The sequence below is a fragment of the Lycium ferocissimum genome, chromosome 12, assembly GCF_029784015.1.
Source record: "Lycium ferocissimum isolate CSIRO_LF1 chromosome 12, AGI_CSIRO_Lferr_CH_V1, whole genome shotgun sequence".
Lineage (NCBI taxonomy): Eukaryota > Viridiplantae > Streptophyta > Magnoliopsida > Solanales > Solanaceae > Lycium > Lycium ferocissimum.
The window spans coordinates 34144044-34164374 of NC_081353.1; the positions used below are offsets into that span (position 1 = coordinate 34144044).

Consider the following 20331-nt stretch of genomic DNA (forward strand, 5'->3'; position numbering starts at 1 on the left):
CTTAAATTGATATGGAAAGGAATATATTTTTTTCTAAACATAAGCTAAGTATTATATTTTTGTTGACTTAGAAAATGATTATACTTATTTTCTAATATATTTTTGGATGTGAGGGTCTTAGGAAATAGCCTCCTAAGGTAGGGGTAAGATTTACGTACGCTCTCTGCCCCCGGACCCCACGTTGTGCCCACTGGGTTCAGGTATGTTGTTGTTGTTGTTGTCGTCGTCTAATATATTTTTGGATGCCTTAAAAATAATTTATCATTTCTATAAAAGAAAGAAAGACAGTTAAATTGATACGAATGAAATATTATTTTTCGTAAGCATAAGTTAAGTTTGGAAAATAATTATAATCATTTTCTATGCCAACAAAACAATATAACACTTAGCTCATTCTTAGAAAAAACAATATCCCCTTCGTATCAATTTAAGTGTCTTACTTTTTTATAAAAAAAATAACATAGTTATAATTTATTTTTAAGATAACCAAACATATAAGTTTTAGCTTATGCTTAAGAAAATAATATCATCTCCGTATCAATTTAAGTGTTTTACATTTCTTCTTAGAAAATAATTATAATCATTTTCTAAAAGACAACAAAAAATATAAGACTTAGCCTATGCTTATGAAAAATAATATCCCCTTTGTATCAATTTAAGTGTCTTACTTTTCTTTTAAGAAAAATAATTTAATCACTTTTTATAAATAGAACATATAATATTTTGAAAATCACTAATCATTTTTCTATGACAAAAAAAAAAAAATAACACTAAGCTTATGCTAAAAAACAATGTTCCTTCCGTATAAGATTTTGAGTGTCTTTCTTTATTTTATGAAAATAGTTCTTATTATTTTTAAGCCAATTAAAATATAGATTTAGCTTATGCTTAATAAAAATAATATCCCCTCCGTATCAATTAAGTGTCTTACTTTTTTTTAAGAAAATAATTATAAAAATTTCTGAAACTAATTTACATGAATATTGAAATGCTAAATGTTGAACGACAAAAATATCCTCAAAATGTTGATCGACTTTTAAGCCCTTTGAAAACCAAAAATTTCTTTGAAAAAGTATTTCAATGTTGGATAAATCTATTATAATTAAACTTTAACTAATATTCAAAATATTAAAGTTCACTAAAATTCTATAAGATATTAAAAGTCAACTAAAAAAGTGATACGGAGCAGTTTGAATAGGAATACACAAGTTTGCCTAATTATTATTATCATTACACAAGAATATTTTGACAACAAAAAGGCAATACAAGCTCAACCTAACCATTGTTTAAGGTTGGAAAAATTTGAGTGCTCACCATAGCCCACTATTTTGCTGCGTTATTCAAATTTTTTTTTTTTTTAATAACTTTTTTAAAAGCTCAGATAACGGATGTTAATGAGGGACATTAACTCATTTTTATATAACGCATAAAAAAGTGCGTAAAAGATATTTTAATCCTGTTTTTTTTTCTTGGAATATTTTGATTCAATGGGTCTTTTATTGGGTCATTTAAGTTCCGGACTCTCTTTGAATAAGAGTAACTTAACAATTTCATCTCACCTATTAGCTAGTATAAAAAAGGTTGGACAAATACAATATGTATGACCATAGATGCATCCCATAATCTCTACAAAAATAAATATTATATAATGATTACGAAAAAAAATAAGTGAAAAACACACAAATAGAAATTAAAGAGGCAGACCCAATTAAAATTGAGTCTCAGGAAAGAAGACTACGTACATAAAGAGAATCCAATGAGCAGCATGGTAAGTTGTGAGTACTTAGTTAATACACGTACAACTATATAAGGTACTAATATTTTAACTAAAGACTCCTAAATCAAATATGTTATCTTTCTCAACGAAAATATCCTAATATAAATAAAGACTCCAAAATTTAATGTGAGTTATTTCTGCACGAATTTTTTTATTTTTTCTTCACTTTTGATATGTTACATAATTTAAATAAGGAAATATTTAAAATACAAAATTTAGTAGATTTTAAAGTCTTAAATATTAGGTAAATATTAAATGACAATTTTATATATTATAGAGTCTTTTAGTGAAGGGTAAAAAATTGAATCAGCATTTCTAAAGTTCTCCGTGCTTTTAAGAAAAGAAGAAATTTCATAGAATCTGACAAAATTGCCATTGGGCCATGTGCAGAAGCAAAGGCCGTCTGTAACTTGTAGGTCTTTTAGATCTTTTGATTCAAAATGGGCAACTTTCAGGATTACCCTTGGCTGGGGTGGTCTTTAATATTTACCCCTCAAAATGGTGGTGTTTTAAATTTTTCTTGCTTAAGCAAATTTACATGGCACACGTAAATTTCTGTGGGGCGGGGTACGTAAACGGTACAGATGACATGATTTGCAAAAATTCTCACAGAAGGCGGGGGTGTGCCTTGAGCGAAAATTTGCGAAGGGGTACCTTACAATTTCCCACAATTTTTTTTTCATGCGACACGGGGTTCGAACCTACAACCTCGGGATGTTAGGCGAGAGGCAAAACTTAAATACCACCAATTTGAAGGGCAAAAATTAATGACCACCCACAAATGAAGGGCAATCTGCGCAAAAAAATCAAAAGATTCAAAATAACTTTTTTTTTTGCGCGGATTGTCCTTCATTTGGAAGGGTCTTTAATTTTGTCCTTCAAATTAGTCATGCTTAATTTTTATGCCTGGTAATAATTACTGCAGTTTTTACGGGTTCGAACTCCAACTTAGTAAAAAAAAGGAATTTTTAGCAAAATTACCGCTGCCGAATCAAACTCTATTACGATTTTTTTTAATTTTTGATTGACGGGGATTTGAACCCTAAACCAAGTAATTTTTAGCGAAGGACAAAAGTGAAAGACCACCAATTTGAGGGACAAAAATTAAAGACCGCCCCCAGCGAAGGGTAATACTGTCAATATCCCTCAAAAGAATTCAAAATAAAAAGGGATCAGCCCAATAAGAGCAATCTTTAGGCCAGTTGCACTTTTATCCCTATTTTGTGTTGGTCTTTAATTTTGTAGCTCAAGACAAATTATTTTTTTCCGGGACACAATTTATATTTTACATGTGTATATCGCATAAGTTATGCCCCGTGTTTTTATAGAACTTATGCCCCAATAGACATAATTTCGACTTTGAGGGGCAAAAATTAAGGACTAACCCATTTGAAGAGAAAAAATTAAAGACTAGTCCATTTGAAGCACAAGCCATGCAATTTCTTCCATGCGGTCCTTTTGAAATATTAGGAAATGGGTGGAAATCAAAACTAAGTAAGATCCTGGGATGTTGCACCAAATCACACCCAATATTTTGCATCTAAGATAAATGTTAGAAATTTAATTCTATTAGACCCGTCTAACTCTTTTTCTATCTGCTCCAACAAATGTGTCACTATATCTAATTAAATTATAATTTTTTAAATTGGTATTTTGGATGAATATCAACGACCTATTTGGTTTAAAACCGGGACATCTCAAGGTTATAATCTTGAAATTAAAACCAGAACTATACCTAGATAACATATCTCGCCTTCTGTATTCAATAAGTTATGCAGATTATAGTCTGATTTAATACGATTTTTTAGCTAATACCTCAAAGGGTAAAGGTGCAAATATATCCCTCAACTTTGTGATTTAGAGTATATATACCCCTCGTTAAAAAAGTGGCGCATATATACCTCTGTTATTACACAAATGGTGCAAATATACCCTTGTTGTTGCACAAATGGTGCACACTTTTCGCTAACAGAGTGTTTTTCAAGATCATTGAGATTGTTTTTTAATTTTAAAAAATGCCAGGTGGCTTTAAAAAAATAACTCGCCCATTTTTTAGTAGACTTACTTTCTTATAGCCACGTGGTAATTTTTTTCCAGGTAGGTCTGGTCTGGTTCGTTTAAAAAATTATCTTTGTGGCTTTACGAAAATAAGTCTAACATTTTTTTAAAACAAACCAGATCAATCCACAAGGAAAAAAATTATCACATTGATTTTACAAAAATACATCTACTCAAACAAAATGGGTAGACTTTTTTTTTTTTTTAAAAGCCACGTGACATTTTTAAAATTAAAACATAAGCTAAATGATTTTTTAAAATATTCCATTAGCAAAAAAGGCATATTTGCTCCATTTGTATAATGGCAGTGGTATATGTGCACCACTTTTCGAGAAGTATATTTGTTTTAAATCGCAAAGTTAAAGGGTATATTTACACGTTTTCCCTACCTCAAATCAAACATGAAATAAGTTTAATCCTAAAATTTAAGTTTCGTAGAAATTGCACAGATTGTCTTTCACATGGGCTGGTCTTTAATCTTTTACCTTTAAATGGGTTGGTCTTTATATTTTTTTCCGTTAAAATCGTATTTATCTTGTGGGACATAAAATCTTTAAGAGCGCGAACGTAACATGAAATATTATGATGCAAATATATAAACTGATGCCCACGAAAAAATTGTTTTCCTTGAGCAAAAATTAAAGAGCACAAATTAGAGGCAAACGTGCAAATGACCCCCTTTATATTGCATTTTCTTTTCAATTTGAGTGTCTCAAAACGTGAACGCTTTCAACTTGTCAGATTCGGTATCAAACTCAAACAAGACAAATTAATCATGCATTCACCGATTCGTTTCCACTAAGAAACAAATCATGACAAATAGAACCTCTCAAAAGTTAATTAAATAATTATTTGAAAAAGTGTATTAGTACTATTTTTATAGTTTCTTGTGCTTCGGTTATCGCATTATTTCGTTGTTGCTATTGTTCTTTAATGCTATGTGCTCTTTCTCTAACGCATTATATCGTTGTTGCTGCTGTTTTCATTTCTGTATTCCCTTTTTTAAAGTGTTGTGAAATGTTTTACTTGATCTGAGGGTCTATCGGAAATAACTTGTCTATCTCTATGAGGTAGAAGTAAGGTTTGCGTATACTCTACCCTCCTCAGACCTACTTATGAAATTATTTGAAAAGATAAGCAAGGATAGAAATGGATCTGCACTGTCGTGGATGAACTCTTGCAATTGGTAAAACAGAGACGTCCAAGCCCTTCTTAGGGGGTGTGATCGAGGTCTATGCAAGGATTGCAAGGTTGTTCCGAGTGAGATTCTTACGACGTAGCATAAGCTCGTGGTTATGGATTTAGAAATTAAGAGAAAGAAGAAGAAGAGGATCGCTTATGGTCCACCGAGGATTAGATGGGGAGGCTTAACTAAGGCAACAACCCAAGAGATTGAGGATAAGTTGGTGGCTATGGGGCTTGCGGGATTAGTGGGGACGCAGATAGTATGTGGGCTCGAACAACTGACTGTATCAGAGAGGCAGCTAGAGAGGTGCTGGGGGTTGCGAAGGGTAACTCAGGTGGGCATAAATGAGAGTGGTGGTGGAATAGAGAGGTCTAAGGAAAAGTAGAAGCCAAGAAGGCTGTGTATATAGCGTCAGTAGAGAGCGTAGATGAGGAGCAATAGGGAAACATATAAGATGGGGAAGAAGGAACCGAAGCTAGCGGTCACGGTGACTAAAACGACAGCTTTTGAGCACTTGTATGAAGAGCTCGATGCAAAAGAGGGGGTAGAAAGTTGTACAAGCTCGCCAAGGTGAGAGAAAGGAGGGCTCGTTATGTGGATCAAGTGAAGTGCATCAAGGATGAGAACGGTGATGCGTTGGTAAAAGAGGCGCACATTAGACGGAGATGGCAAACATACTTCCACAAGCTCTTGAATAAAGAAAGAGACAGGCTAAGTCTAAAGGTGTATCGATGGTTTATATTAGGGCTATTAAGGACATGTACGATGGAGTCAAGACCCGGATTAGAATAATGGGGGTTACTCAGAGCACTTCCCACTCATGATGGGGTTGCATCAGGGATCAGCCCTTAGCCAGTTCCTATTTGCATGCCTTAGTGATGGATGAATTGACACGACATATTTAATGGGAGGTGTTGTGGTGTATGCTATTCATGAGATGACATAGTTATGATTGACGAGTCACGTGATGGAGTTAACGATGAGGTACGGAAGTTTGCTGACGAGACCCTGGAGTCTAAGGTTTGAAGATTCGCCAAGGGACTAAGACGAGTATCTAGAGTGCGAAAGTTCGGTGGTGTGACAGAGAAGTGGAGGTTGGAAGTGAAGCTCGATGCCTGTGTCTACTGAAAAAATAGTTTCAAGTATCTGGGTTCATAATCCAAGAATACGGTGAGTTGAGGATGATGTTGCTCATTGTATTGGAGCAGGGTGGGTGAAACGGAGGCTCGCATCCGGGTTACTGTGCGATAAGAATATGTCACCAAGGCTTAAAGATAAATTCTATAGAGTGGTGGTTAGATCGACTCTGTTGTATGGTGCAGCATGTTGCCCACTCAAAAATACTCACGTCCAGAAAATGAGTGTAGCGGAGATGAGGATGCTCAGGTGGATGTGTGGGTGTACTAGGATGGATATGATTAGGAATGAAGTTATATTGGGCAAGGCAGAAGTGGCTCCTGTAGCGGACAAGATGAGGGAAGCGAGATTGAGATGGCGTTTGGGCATGTGCAGAACAGGTGTGTAGATGCGCAAGTAAGGAGTTGTGAGAGGTTGACTATAACAAAAATTATGAGAGGTAGAGGTAGAACGAATAAGAACTGGGGGGAGGTGATTAGGCAAGACATGACATAGCTCCAACTTACTGAGGACATGACTCTAGATAGGAAAGTGTGGAGGTCGAGGATTAGGATAGTTGGTTAGTTGGTAGCCAAGTATTCTACTTAGTAGTAGTAGTAGTAGTAGTTAGTAATCATGTAGATTCTTTTTCTCAAGGTGTACTACTATATATCTCTTATTTTGCTTTTATCTTGCTACTTTGTTGTCATATATTTTTCTTGATATCATGCTTCTCTTTCCTTCTTATCTTGCTCTGTTCTCTTGAGTCGAGGTCTACGCTTGACCTCCCGACCCCGCAAGGTAAGGGTGGAAGGTCTGTAACGACTACCCCACGACGCCTTTGTGGGTGTGGGTATGTTGTTGTAGAGACGTCCAAGCCCTTGTTGATATGTAGTGATTTTCCTCTCTAAATTGTCCCTCCCGTGTACCCTCTGCTATGGTATATAGGTAGTGATTATGCTCTCTAGATGGTTCCCATTGTGAATTGGGGGCCAAGAAAAAATCACGTGTGCAACGTGTAATGTGAAAGAAATGTAAAATATTTCTGTGCGCTGTTCTTACTTTTACAAGTGTTATTATATCAATGTGAAGTGTAATAGTAGACAAACACATACATTATAGCAAACAACAAAAAACTTTCGTGAAGACTGAAGAGTTGTTGAGACAAAGTCTAGTGGCTAAAACATTTTGCCAACCCACCATACTTTATTTATTGTAATCCATAAAATATATCCCAGTCTAAGTAGATACACTACGAAGGACGATTGCCTCAATAGTTAACCCAGGCCCAAAACCAAAGAGCACGCCCCAGTTAAGACCTTCACCGGTGGTACTCAATCCTATCTTGATAGAGACTTTTCTCATCTCATCCAAAACAAATAAAACACTAGGACAGCCCATGTTCCCATAATTGCTCATGACATTCCGTGTCGCCTTGAGTTTTTCAGGCTTTAGGCCTTACTTTAATTCATTTTGATCCAATATTGCACGTCCACCTGCATGAGATACCCAAGAAATGGAGTTCCAGTTAGAAATGCCAAGAGGTTGGAATGCTTCCACTAGGATAATCTCAATGTTTTCTGAGATTAGCATTGGAGTATCCTTATGTATTTTAGCTATCAGCCCAGCCTCACAAAGGTTACCAATAAGTGCATGTCACTATTTGGGAGAAGAGTTTGAGTCGTGAATACAAGCTCAAACAAAGGCCTTTTCCACCGTCAGGGAGTGGATCTCAACCAACAATGATAGCTGATGCTCATTACCAAAGAAGGCTTGCACAACAAAAACTTCAATGTCGGTTTCACTTGGGGCATGGAAGCCGAACACATTGATTACTGAGCAAACAACAAGGACTCGAGCACCCTTGTTATTCTCAGCCAAGTCCTTGGCTAATCGAAGAGTAGAACTACAGCCAAAACAACCTTGTTGGTACATCATGTATCGTTTGACTGATGGACCAAGTCCGAGAATTTAGTCAGTTGGTAGTCTGCCCCCGGAATATCCATAACACTAGTGGTGCAAAAGACCAAATGCGTAATCATGGACTTGGACTGACCCCATTCATTGATGGCCTTTTCGGCTGCCTCCTTCCCAAATTTTGGCACTTCAACAATCGCAATTTCTTGCCTAGTGTTAAAGGATGGTGCTTTGTATTCACAAAAATTAGGATTATTTTTCAATATTTCCTCCGTTAAGTGGAACTTCCTCTTTTTAATCATTGATCCGTAAGCTGCAACATATGGAATATGTGAGATGCATGCAAGGTTCAATCAACATGCTCCTAGGTACGTATCAAAGCGTTGAAACTTAATGCTTATATTGATTTTGTTGGAAACATTTTTCTTGCTTTGAGCTAGATGAAAGTGGTGGCGAAAAAAGAAACCAAATGAGATTCAATCCAAAATCTTGAAGTAATACATAGCAGTGTTTATAGAGGCGTTTTCGGGGCGAGTCCTGGGGTGAGCTCCGGGGCGCAAATGAAAGGCGTTGATCCATAGGGCATATGCCCTAGAATTTGGACTGCAAGTCCCGGATGCAAAAGCGTAAGCCCCGGGCGTTAAAAAAAGTATAATTTTGCTATAAATTATGATTTTTATTATTGTTATAATGATATTTATACTTTGTGTTATCATGTTGTAGTGATTTTTCCTAAAATATATAATTTAAGAAAGCAACTCTCATAGAAAATAACACTGCTATAAATAGTTTTTTTTAGATGATTTTGATATGATAGAGATTTCATAGCACTATGTTTCTGAAGCAACTTTATCCATTTTTGTCAGTGCTCGTACACATTTTGCCCTTCTTCTTCTTTGAATATATAAATAAGTTAGTTCAACTATTAGTTGAGGTCGGGGAAGTACTAATAGATATAGAGATTGATGATTAAGTGAATGAAAATATCATTTTAAAAATTATCTAGGCTATTATCATTTTTTTTGTGTTGTTACGAACCTTTCTCAAATAATATTTATAATAATTCTTTTTACACACCCCGTAGATCCATTGGACCTATGGCCCATGTCTCAGGGTTTACGCCTAGCGCGCCTACTCTTAAAACACCGATACATAGTTATTCAAGTGATTCTGTCACTCCCCGAACCATGGCATGGGCGAAACACAACAACGGTGTCTTACTGCATGTGACGAGCGAACCACATGGCTTGCTGAATCATCATGAGGAATACATGAGCGGAATATAACATGAGAACATGATGAGCCTTTATAAAATAAGAATAGTCATAATATTAAATAAAACACTTGTTTAAATCATGAATGCGGAAAAATCGAGAACTCGACGAGGTGGCTACTTAACTCTAAGAATCTGACACAACTGACTGCATAGTCTATGAAACCTCTAACATGAACATGAGTCTGCTAAACATATTTGTTGAGTGCATAACTAATCATGAAAGTAAATAACTTCCTAAAACCCCGAAGAGAATAAGGCTCGCCCAGCGTACGAAAGATTGTCCTGCGGCATATGTGTAGTCCTGTAAATTTGTACACGTCGTGAAATGTAGGCCCCAAGACAAATAAAGGGATGTTAGCGCATTGACTGTCTTGCAAATTGCCGTAAACAGGCGAAACAATAAGCATGGCACGTAAAATAGCAATGATAACGGTGAGCCCAGAGTGAAACCAAAATTTGTGGCAAAAACGTGAGAATGGATGGTCTGTATAAATAGCATTAGTAAAATATACATGGGAGCGTTAGTATGGCCAGACATATAACCACCGTTAACACGTGGCGTCGATCTCTGCCGGTCAGCTAAACTATCTTGTACCTTAGGGGTACAAGACATGAATATGACATGAAAGGATCCAAATCCCTCGATGGGGAAAATATGAAGGAGATCGTCCTCTTTGGGCGGGCGATCCTTATCCTATGTTGGCATACTTAGTTTTAGGTATAAAACACTTCTCGTGTCTGTGCAACTCCCAAAAACATGAACATGATATAGTTGGCTGAGAAGCCCATGAATTTCATAAAAACATGACTTGTGTTATAGCATGGATATCTTGTATCATAATCATGGATAAGGTTATATAATTTATTTGCATGAAAATGTGTGGACATGTAGGATATTCATGGAAGTAACCATAATATTTAATAACTTGCATGTAGAAACCCATGGAATGCAATATAGGTTTTCACGGATTACGAACGGATTCCCAATAGCCAAAATGGAAGATTAGGAATACAACAACAGATATATATATTTCAAAAATGGTAAATCATGGTGCATGGACTTAGGGTTATCATGAACTTGGCTAAAAACCCTAGTTTAGTGAGCTCTTGCATAATCATGGAAGAACGTGCCGTGGGGAAAAACAAAGATGTTCCCACGTGTAGATAGCAACCCTACATACCTGGTAATGCTCCAAACTCGTAACAAAAATCTGAACTTTGTAGGAGAATCCCAAAAAGATTAAACCTTGAGCCTTGAGATGGATTTTCTTGAAAATCCTAGGTTAAGAATGATGAACTCTTATTTAGAAATCATGGATACATATTAGAATTCATTCGGAATGGTTGGGTAGGCTTACCTTATTGTTTTGGATTGTTGGGAGAAGAAAACCTTCGCGCTAGGGGTTGGAGAATGTTAAAAGTGGAAAAAGAACTGAACATGACGTATTATACTTAACTGAGTTGGGAAATGATACGGTTCATATAATATTATACGGTCTGCGTAACTTGGCCGTATTTGACAATGATTAAAATTTCAAAAACTGGAATTTCCAGCTGAGTTTCACGGGTTGGATATACAATCCGTATAATATTATATCGGACACAGTACGGTCGGATAATGTTTTTAAACCTTTAAGCGAGAAACTAAAATTTCTCCACTTTGCGTAACCAATAATGAAAATACGGGGCAAGCCGTATAATAATATACGGTCCGTATAATCTATCGTATAAGTGGGATTTTGCTGAACTGAGACAAATTTATTTTCCACACTTCTCATTTGGTCTCTAAGTCTCAAATCATAAACGTAACCTAGTTTAAAGGTACGAGGTGTTACAGATTTTAATCCCCTTCTATATACCCTTATACATTTTACATTTGTGAGACATTCTATGTACATATATCTATTATAGATAGATTGAGAGACATAAAAGACACGCGTGCATACATACATATATCGATTCAACAACAGTAACTACACACATCATTATCCCCTTGCTTCGGTATATTAGGTAATTAATCTCAAGGGACAATAATGATGATTAACAATTGACCAAAGCAAAAACTCAAGAGAAGCCTTGCATAAAAAAAGGCCAAGAACCGACCTAAAAATCGACCAGAAGAAGTCGGAGAAAAAGGTCGGTTTAAGACTAAATATATATTTTTTTTTTTTTAATTTTTTCACAAGATGACCTCCAAGTTGATTGGTTTTTTAGCGCCAAAAAACAGAAAAGTGCAAACAAACCTTCAGAGGTGGGTTTTTTGAAAAAAAAAAAAAAAAATATTTTAAGGGAGGTCTTTTTTTTTTTTTGCTAAAAAATGAATTTAAAGGGTATAAATAATAAAACTCAAAGTCTTAAACCAACAAGAACAAGTGGTCTAGTGGTAAAAATGTATCCTACCACGGTAAAGACGCGTGTTTCGTCCCTGGATGATGCTCTCTTGGATATTGCAGAATGCTTACAAAATTGGATTTGTCTCGTTGTGAAAAACTTAAGAAGCTTCCAGAATTTGTTGAGTTCTCTTCTCTTTATTTTTCCCCACAAAATAGAATTGCATATTTCATACAAACATTATGTTTTATATTTTGTATTTTTATAAAAACAAAAATTGAGCAACTTGAAGCATTTGGATCTCAAGAAGAGCAAGAGGTTAACAGAAACCCCTAATTTTGGTGATATGCCAAACTTGGAGACACTTTTTTTAGATGGGTGTAAGAATTTGGAAGAGGTCCATCCCTCTCTTGGACATTGCAGAATGCTTAGAGAATTGAATTTGAGTGAATGTGAAAAACTTAAGAAAACCCGAAATTGGTGTAGGTTCTCTTCTCTTTATTTTTACACATAAAATAGAATTGCTTATTTCATAGAAACAATATGTTTTATATTTTGTTTTTTCATGGAAACAAAATTAAGCAACTTGAAATTGGATCTAAGGTGGTGCGGTGAAGTTAACGAAACCCCTAATTTTGGTGATATGCCAAACTTGGAGACACTAAATTTAGGGTGGTGTAAGAATTTGGAAGAGGTCCATCTTTCTCTCTTTTGCGGACTCATTTGAATTTGAGTTTGTGAAAAACTTAAGAAGCTTCCGGATTGGTGGGGTTCTCTCTTATTTTTTTTACATAAAATAGAATTGCTTATTTCATAGAAACAATATGTTTTATATTTTGCTTTTTCATGAAAACTTTGACAACTTGGAGGAATTGGATCTAAGCTGGTGCGGTGGGTTAAAAGAAACCCCTAATTTTGGTGATATGTCAAACTTGGGGACACCAAGTTTACATGAGTGTAAGAATTTGGAAGAGGTCCATCTCCTTTGGACATTGCTCTTTAATTTGAGTGAATTCCCTTAAGAAGCTTCCGAATTGCTCTTTATTTTTTATAAAATAGAATTATTATTTCATAGAAACAATATGTTTATTTTGTTTTTTATGGAAACAGAAATTGAGCAACTTGAAGCATTTGGATCTCAAGAAGAGCTGGAGGTTAACAGAAACCCCTAATTTTGGTGATATGCCAAACTTGGAGACACTATATTTAGGGTGGTGTGAGAATTTGGAAGAGGTCCATCTCTCTCTTGGACATTGCAGAATGCTTACACAATTGGATTTGAAGTGTTGTCGCAAACTTAAGAAGCTTCCAGAATTTGTGGGGTTCTCTTCTCTTTATTTTTTCCCCCACAAAATAGAATTGCATATTTCATAGAAACATTATGTTTTATATTTTATTTTTTCATGAAAACGAGAAATTGAGCAACTTGAAGCAATTGAATCTAAGTGGGTGCGGTGGGTTAACGAAGAGATCTCCTAATTTTGGTGATATGCCAAACTTGGAGACACTATTTAGTTGGGTGTAAGAATTTGGAAGAGGTCATCTCTCTCTTGGACATTGCAGAATGCTTACATAATTGGATTTGAGTTTTTGTGAAAAACTTAAGAAGTTTCCGAATTTGTGGGGTTCTTCTCTCTCTTTTATTTTTTACACATAAAATAGGATTGCTTATTTCATAGAAATATTGTGTTTTATATTTTGCTTTTTATGAAAATAGAAATTAAGCAACTTGCAGCAATTGAATCTAAGCTGGTGCGGTGGGTTAACAGAAACCCCTAATTTTGGTGATATGCCAAACTTGGAGACACTAATTTTAGATGGGTGTAAGAATTTGGAAGAGGTCCATCCCTCTCTTGGACATTGCAGAATGCTTACAGAATTGAATTTGAGTGAATGTGAAAAACTTAAGAAGCTTCCAGAATTGGTGGGGTTCTCTTCTCTTTATTTTTTACACATAAAATAGAATTGCTTATTTCATAGAAACAATATGTTTTATATTTTGTTTTTTCATGAAAACAGAAATTGAGCAACTTGAAGCATTTGAATCTAAGCGGGTGCGGTGGGTTAACAGAAACCCCTAATTTTGGTGATATGCCAAACTTGGAGACACTAAGTTTACATGGGTGTAAGAATTTGGAAGAGGTCCATCCCTCTCTTGGACATTGCAGAATGCTTACTTATTTGAATTTGAGTGAATGTGAAAAACTTAAGAAGCTTCCAGAATTGGTGGGGTTCTCTTCTCTTTATTTTTTACACATAAAATAGAATTGCTTATTTCATAAAACAATATGTTTTATAGTTTTTTTTTTCATGAAAACAGAAATTGAGAACTTGAAGCAATTGAATCTAAAAGGGTGCGGTGGGTTAACGAAACCCTAATTTTGGTGATATGCCAAACTTGGAGACACTAAGTTTAGATGGTGTAAGAATTTGGAAGAGGTCCATCCCTCTCTTGGACATTGCAGAATGCTTACTTATTTGAATTTGTGAATGTGAAAAACTTAAGAAGCTTCCAGAATTGGTGGGGTTCTCTTCTCTTTATTTTTTACACATAAAATAGAATTGCTTATTTCATAGAAACATTATGTTTTATATTTTGTTTTTTATGAAAACAGAAATTGAGCAACTTGAAGCATTTGAATCTAAGCGGGTGCGGTGGGTTAACAGAAACCCCTAATTTTGGTGATATGCCAAACTTGGAGACACTTTTTTTAGATGGGTGTAAGAATTTGGAAGAGGTCCATCCCTCTCTTGGACATTGCGTAATGCTTACAAATTTGAATTTGAGTGAATGTGAAAAACTTAAGAAGCTTCCGAATTGGTGGGTTCTCTTCTTTATTTATTTTTTACCCATAAAATAGAATTGCTTATTTCATAGAAACAATATGTTTTATATTTTGTTTTTTCATGAAACATAAATTGAGCAACTTGAAGCAATTGAATCTAAAATAATAGTGCGGTGGTTAACGAAACTCCTAATTTTGGTGATATGCCAAACTTGGAGACACTTTTTTTAGATGGGTGTAAGAATTTGGAAGAGGTCCATCCCTCTCTTGGACATTGCAGAATGCTTACTTATTTGAATTTGAGTGAATGTGAAAAACTTAAGAAGCTTCCAGAATTGGTGGGGTTCTCTTTCTCTTATTTATTTACACAAAAAATAAAATTGCTTATTTCATAGAAACAATATGTTTTATATTCTGTTTTTTCGTGAAAACAGAAATTGAGCAACTTGAAGCAATTGAATCTAAGAAGGTGCGGTGGGTTAACAGAAACCCCTATTTTTGGTGATATGCCAAACTTGGAGACACTATATTTATGGAGTGTAAGAATTTGGAAGAGGTCCCTTTCTCTTGGATATTGCAAATGCTTAGAGAATTGAATTTGAGTGAATGTGAAAAACTTAAGAAGCTTCCAGAATTGGTGGGGTTCTCTTCTCTTTATTTTTTACACATAAAATAGAATTGCTTATTTCATAGAAACAATATGTTCTATATTTTGTATTTTCATGTAAACAGAAATTGAGCAACTTGAAGCAATTGAATCTAAGCGGGTGCGGTGGGTTAACAGAAACCCCTAATTTTGGTGATATGCCAAACTTGGAGACACTAAGTTTACAGGAGTGTAAGAATTTGGAAGAGGTCCATCCCTCTCTTGGACATTGCAGAATGCTTAGAAAATTGAATTTGTATGAATGTGAAAAACTTAAGAAGCTTCCAGAATTGGTGGGGTTCTCTTATTTATTTTTACACATAAAATAGAATTGCTTATTTCATAGAAACAATATGTTTTATATTTTGTTTTTCATGAAAAAACGAAAATTGAGCAACTTGGAGCAATTGGATCTAAGCTGGTGCGGCGGGTTAACAGAAACCCCTAATTTTGGTGATATGCTAAACTTGGAGACACTTTTTTTAGATGGGTGTAAGAATTTGGAAGAGGTCCATCCCTCTCTTGGATATTGCACAATGCTTACAAAATTGAATTTGAGTGAATGTGAAAAACTTAAGAAGCTTCCAGAATTGGTGGGTTCTCTTCTCTTTATTTTTAACCATAAAATAGAATTGCTTATTTCATAGAAACAATATGTTTTATATTTTGTTTTTTAATGAAAGCAGAAATTGAGCAACTTGCAGCAATTGAATCTAAGCGGGTGCGGTGGGTTAACAGAAACTCCTAATTTTGGTGATATGCCAAACTTGGAGACACTTTTTTTAGATGGGTGTAAGAATTTGGAAGAGGTTCATCCCTCTCTTGGACATTGCAGAATGCTTACAAAATTGAATTTGAGTTTTTGTGAAAAACTTAAGAAGCTTCCAGAATTGGTGGGGTTCTCTTCTCTTTATTTTTTACACATAAAATAGAACTGCTTATTTCATAGAAGCAATATGTTTTATATTTTGCTTTTTCATGAAAACAGAAATTGAGCAACTTGAAGCAATTGAATCTAAGCGGGTGCGGTGGGTTAACAGAAACCCCTAATTTTGGTGATATGCCAAACTTGGAGATACTAGATTTATGGAGGTGTAAGAATTTGGAAGAGGTTCATCCCTCTCTTGGGCATTGCAGGATGCTTACAAAATTGAATTTGAGTGAATGTGAAAAACTTAAGAAGCTTCCAGAATTGGTGGGTTCTCTTCTCTTTATTTTTCTACACTCTCTCTCCAAAATAGAATTGAATTTCATAAACATTATATTTTATATTTTATATTTTTCATGAAAACGTAAATTGAGCAACTTGGTATTTCAGATCTCAAGACGTCCGGAGGTTAACGTAAACCCTAATTTTGGTAATATGCCAAACTTGAAAACACTAAATTTAGGGTGGTGTGAGAATTTGGAAGAGGTCCATCCCTTATAATTGTGTTTTTTTTTAAAACCTACCTCCAGAGGTCGGTATTTTTCCAAAAAAAAAAAAAAAAAATTCTTAAAGAAAATCAATCTCCGGAGGTTGGTTTTGAGCTTTTTTCTAATACTGGAAGCAAGATTGTAATGTACATTGTTGATTCAACTCATGGTTATTCTCATATATATATAATAAGGAACTAAAAGAAATGGAGTATTTTTTTTTACTGAAAAGCACTTGGAATTATTGATTTTGTGTAGTGAAGATAACAAAAAGTAAAATGAATATATGTACCATAAAAGAATAGTAAAACTGCCTTACACAAGCGCTTAAACTTTTGCATAAGCTCAGTTTTATGCTCACTGTCAATGTTTTAAAAGACGGAGTCGTAAGGCGGGACGTTTTACATTTGCCTCTGCGAGGCGTAAGCCCTAAGGCACGGGGCATAAGCCCCATGGGTATTTAATTTTTAGTATTGCATAAAATGATATAATTACAATAAATATTTTTTAATAGGAAATTACATAAAAAAATAAAAGAAAACTGTAAATAAATGATATATATATATATATATATATATATATATATATATATATATATGCTTGATCCTCACAATAAAACTAAATTTATATGAGGTCTTAAGTATAGACACGTGTACAAAATATTTAGTGTTGCCTTTTTTATTTTTCATACTTATTGTCTATTACTTCATATAGTAATATTAGTAATTATATTAGTGAAGATCAATTCAAGTCAATAAGATAGTAGCCATGTCTTTTAAAGACATTACCTAGGATGTTATTGTAAAAACATTGTTTAATAATATGAAAATTTGAGTAATTTAATTCAAAGTTTTGAAATATTGCTCTTAAAACAAAGATAGTGTTTTTTCTTTCTTTTGTTATATATAATTTGTACTTCTTTTACAATCTTCAATATTATCCAAAAGAAACTTAAACCATAAAATTCATCGATAAAAGTTTGGGGGCCTAAAACAAAAGCTTTACAAGCCTCACCTTCTAGTCACCCCTGCTTATGACTTGTAATTATATAAAAGTTTGGGGGCCTAAAGCAAAAGCTTTACAAGCCTCACCTTCTAGTCACCCCTGCTTATGACTTGTAATTATATATAACATAATTTTACAAGTATAAACAATACAATGATATAAAATCTATTATGGAATACAAATCAACTCTAATATCTTAACTTTCAAACAATGAAAAAATCACAATTTCTTAAAATATTACTATCATACTGTTAATTTTATCTCAATAAACTTTATCAGTATTATAATTAAAACGTAATTCCTTTATGAATATAATTACTTTCAAATAGCGAAATAATAAATATGATAATTTTGATACATAAGGACAAAAGACCAATGACAAGTGAAAATGTACAAATCGGCTATGTATTTTTAAAAGAAATATTAAGTGATATTCACCCTCACGATGTTCTCAAATAGTAAATATGTGATACTACGACTTGTTATTTGAGTTACACCCAATATTCTTATTTATACATATGAAAAAATATTAAGTATCATTCATTTGTTAAAGAATTATGAGGGTCAACGATTATAATTAATGAATTTAATATATAATTTGTGCAAGAATTGTTAAAGCAGCCCCAGAGCATTGAGCGTTGGGCTAGTTTAGGCATGCAGGCCAGGCGCTAGAGCGAAGACTCATATGAACTAAGCCCGACGTGAGTCCTCGGGCGTTTGCCCCGACTCTCGCCCCGAGGCGAGCCCCTGGGCGAGTCCTGAAACTGCCTTTTAAAACACTGCTCACTGTTAGTGACACGAAAATAAAACTCAAGGTAGGTGTTTTGATTATAACAATTGGAAGGATTGGCTGTTCCGATGGCCAGTCCCTCGGCCCGTTGTGCCCGGCTGATCTCGTCGACTATGACCATTTTCACCAAAACAAATAATGATTTTATTTGCTAGGTTTTTCGATGGTACTATTTGCTAGGTTTTTCGATGGTAGTTATATAGTAAAATGAATACGCTATGTTTGCATGGTCTCTCTTTATCACTATTTACTAGGTTTTTCGATGGTAGTGTATATATAGTAAAATGAATACACTATGTATGATTATCACTATTTGCTAGGTTTTTCGATGGTAGTGTATATAGAAAAGTGAATACACTTTGTTTGCATGGTCTCTCTTTATATAGACACTAGTTTCAAGAGGCTACAAGTCCGGGCCCAAACCCAAGATATACAAGTAGTAATAGTTTGACCAATGAAGTATATAGTATGCACTTTACATATTATATTTTTTTCACTACATAATTAATATAATTTAGTACCTTTGGTAAGTTTTCATAATTACTCCATATGTTTCAATTTGTTTGTACTTTAATCCGTGTAAAAAAGATGCCTCTTTTTCACACTGCATTTGTAACACCACAATATTAAAGGACACTTTGATACACTCTACATATCTTTAATTTAAGATCATAAGATTCAAAAGTTTTTTTTTATTTTTTTTTATTTTTTTACTTTCTTAAACTTCTTATCAAGTTAAAATCAGACAAACAAATTAAAAAGGAGGGAGAATTAAAGTTTCTCAGTAACCGAATTAGATAATCTTTAAAAAAAAAATATGTATGAAGAAGGAAGTTTGGCAGGAAAATTAGCAAATACCAAAGGGACAAAAATGAATTGACATTCTGTAAGTAACACTTCATTATATAAAATAATTACCACTCGGTCAAATCATAAATAAAAAATATTGATATTTTTACGAATTTGTGAGCATTTAATTTCTCTATTATGGATATAAATAATTATTTCTTTTGGTATTTATTAAGTTTTAATTTCACTCATGATATTTCATGTGGTAAGAGATTATTCTAGTTAAATGTGGTAATTTAAGCTTAGTTTTAAATGAAATTAAGGGAGAAAACCAAATTCATTAAATGAATCTCAAGAATTAATGTAATTCTCTATTATGCTTAAAATGTTAACTCTCATTGCAATATATAGTACCTTTTGCATTGTTTTAAAATATGTAATTTTATATAAAGTACGAAATTGGCCTAATTTAATTTAGCTTCGAGTTTTAGTTAAATTGGCTCATGAAACAAAAAGTACCACATAAATTAAAACAGAAGAGAGTAATTAGTAAAAACTAATAAATGCTCCAGTTGGAAACAAAATGTGGCTCCAAAGTTGCTTAAATTTTATAAAAAATGTAAAGGTTAATCTAATATACCCCTGGGTCCATATTATATAGAGTTTTTAGCTTGGTCACACCCCTTAAGAAATCATTTACTCCTATAAAGTAAGAATAATTTTCATTAAATTTCAGTTAATTAAATAGTATCAATTTAATATGATTTCTTGGTTATGTAAAAATTCACACATCTAAGCAAGGGTAAATTTGAATAAGAAAAAAACTACTTCTTCTGTCCCAATTTATGTTGCACAGTTCAGATTTCGAGAGTCAAATAATTTACTTTTGATTGTGAATTGGCCATGAAATCTTTAAGTTTTTTGAAATAAAATTTACAAATTTAAAAATTACTACAAATCACAATGATTGATAATTAAGAATATTTAAAAGAGATATGAAAAAATTCCGGTCAAAGAAAGACTTGTTTGAATCTCGAAATCTGAAAGGTGCCACATAAATTAGATTTTAGAGAATATTAATTTATGTACTCCCCCGTCACAATTTAAGTGTGCATTACTTTCCTTTTTATCTAAAAAGAGCCTTCTATCTATATTTAAGAAGCTTTAACATTATAAACATCCTGCATTGCAAGTTTATAACTGAAAAATTCAAAGAACATTTAAGTACATTATACACA

General features: G+C 33.8%; 2 protein-coding genes and 1 pseudogene across 3 annotated transcripts; 2 read left to right on the forward strand and 1 right to left on the reverse strand.

Moving 5' to 3' along the window:
• Positions 1–5475: 5475 nt before the first annotated feature.
• LOC132039232 (uncharacterized) lies at positions 5476–6546 on the forward strand. Its single transcript, XM_059429764.1, has 3 exons — positions 5476–5591; positions 6050–6138; positions 6230–6546. The coding sequence occupies exons 1-3, from the start codon at positions 5476–5478 to the stop codon at positions 6544–6546; spliced, it is 522 nt and encodes a 173-aa protein (XP_059285747.1).
• A 709-nt stretch (positions 6547–7255) lies between these two features.
• LOC132040065 (chalcone synthase J-like) lies at positions 7256–18444 on the reverse strand (annotated as a pseudogene).
• On the forward strand, positions 11772–16267 carry LOC132040066 (disease resistance protein TAO1-like). Of its 2 annotated transcripts, XM_059430677.1 has the most exons (6): positions 11772–11841; positions 12772–12978; positions 13379–13585; positions 14882–15003; positions 15903–15986; positions 16082–16267. In XM_059430677.1, exons 1-5 carry the CDS (start codon positions 11785–11787, stop codon positions 15943–15945), a joined length of 636 nt encoding a protein of 211 aa, XP_059286660.1. In that variant the 5' UTR covers positions 11772–11784; the 3' UTR covers positions 15946–15986; positions 16082–16267. The 2 variants fall into 2 exon arrangements, with proteins under 2 accessions (XP_059286660.1, XP_059286659.1); XM_059430676.1 differs by lacking the exons at positions 14882–15003; positions 15903–15986; positions 16082–16267 and adding exons at positions 13681–13887; positions 14277–14537.
• Positions 18445–20331: the final 1887 nt, after the last annotated feature.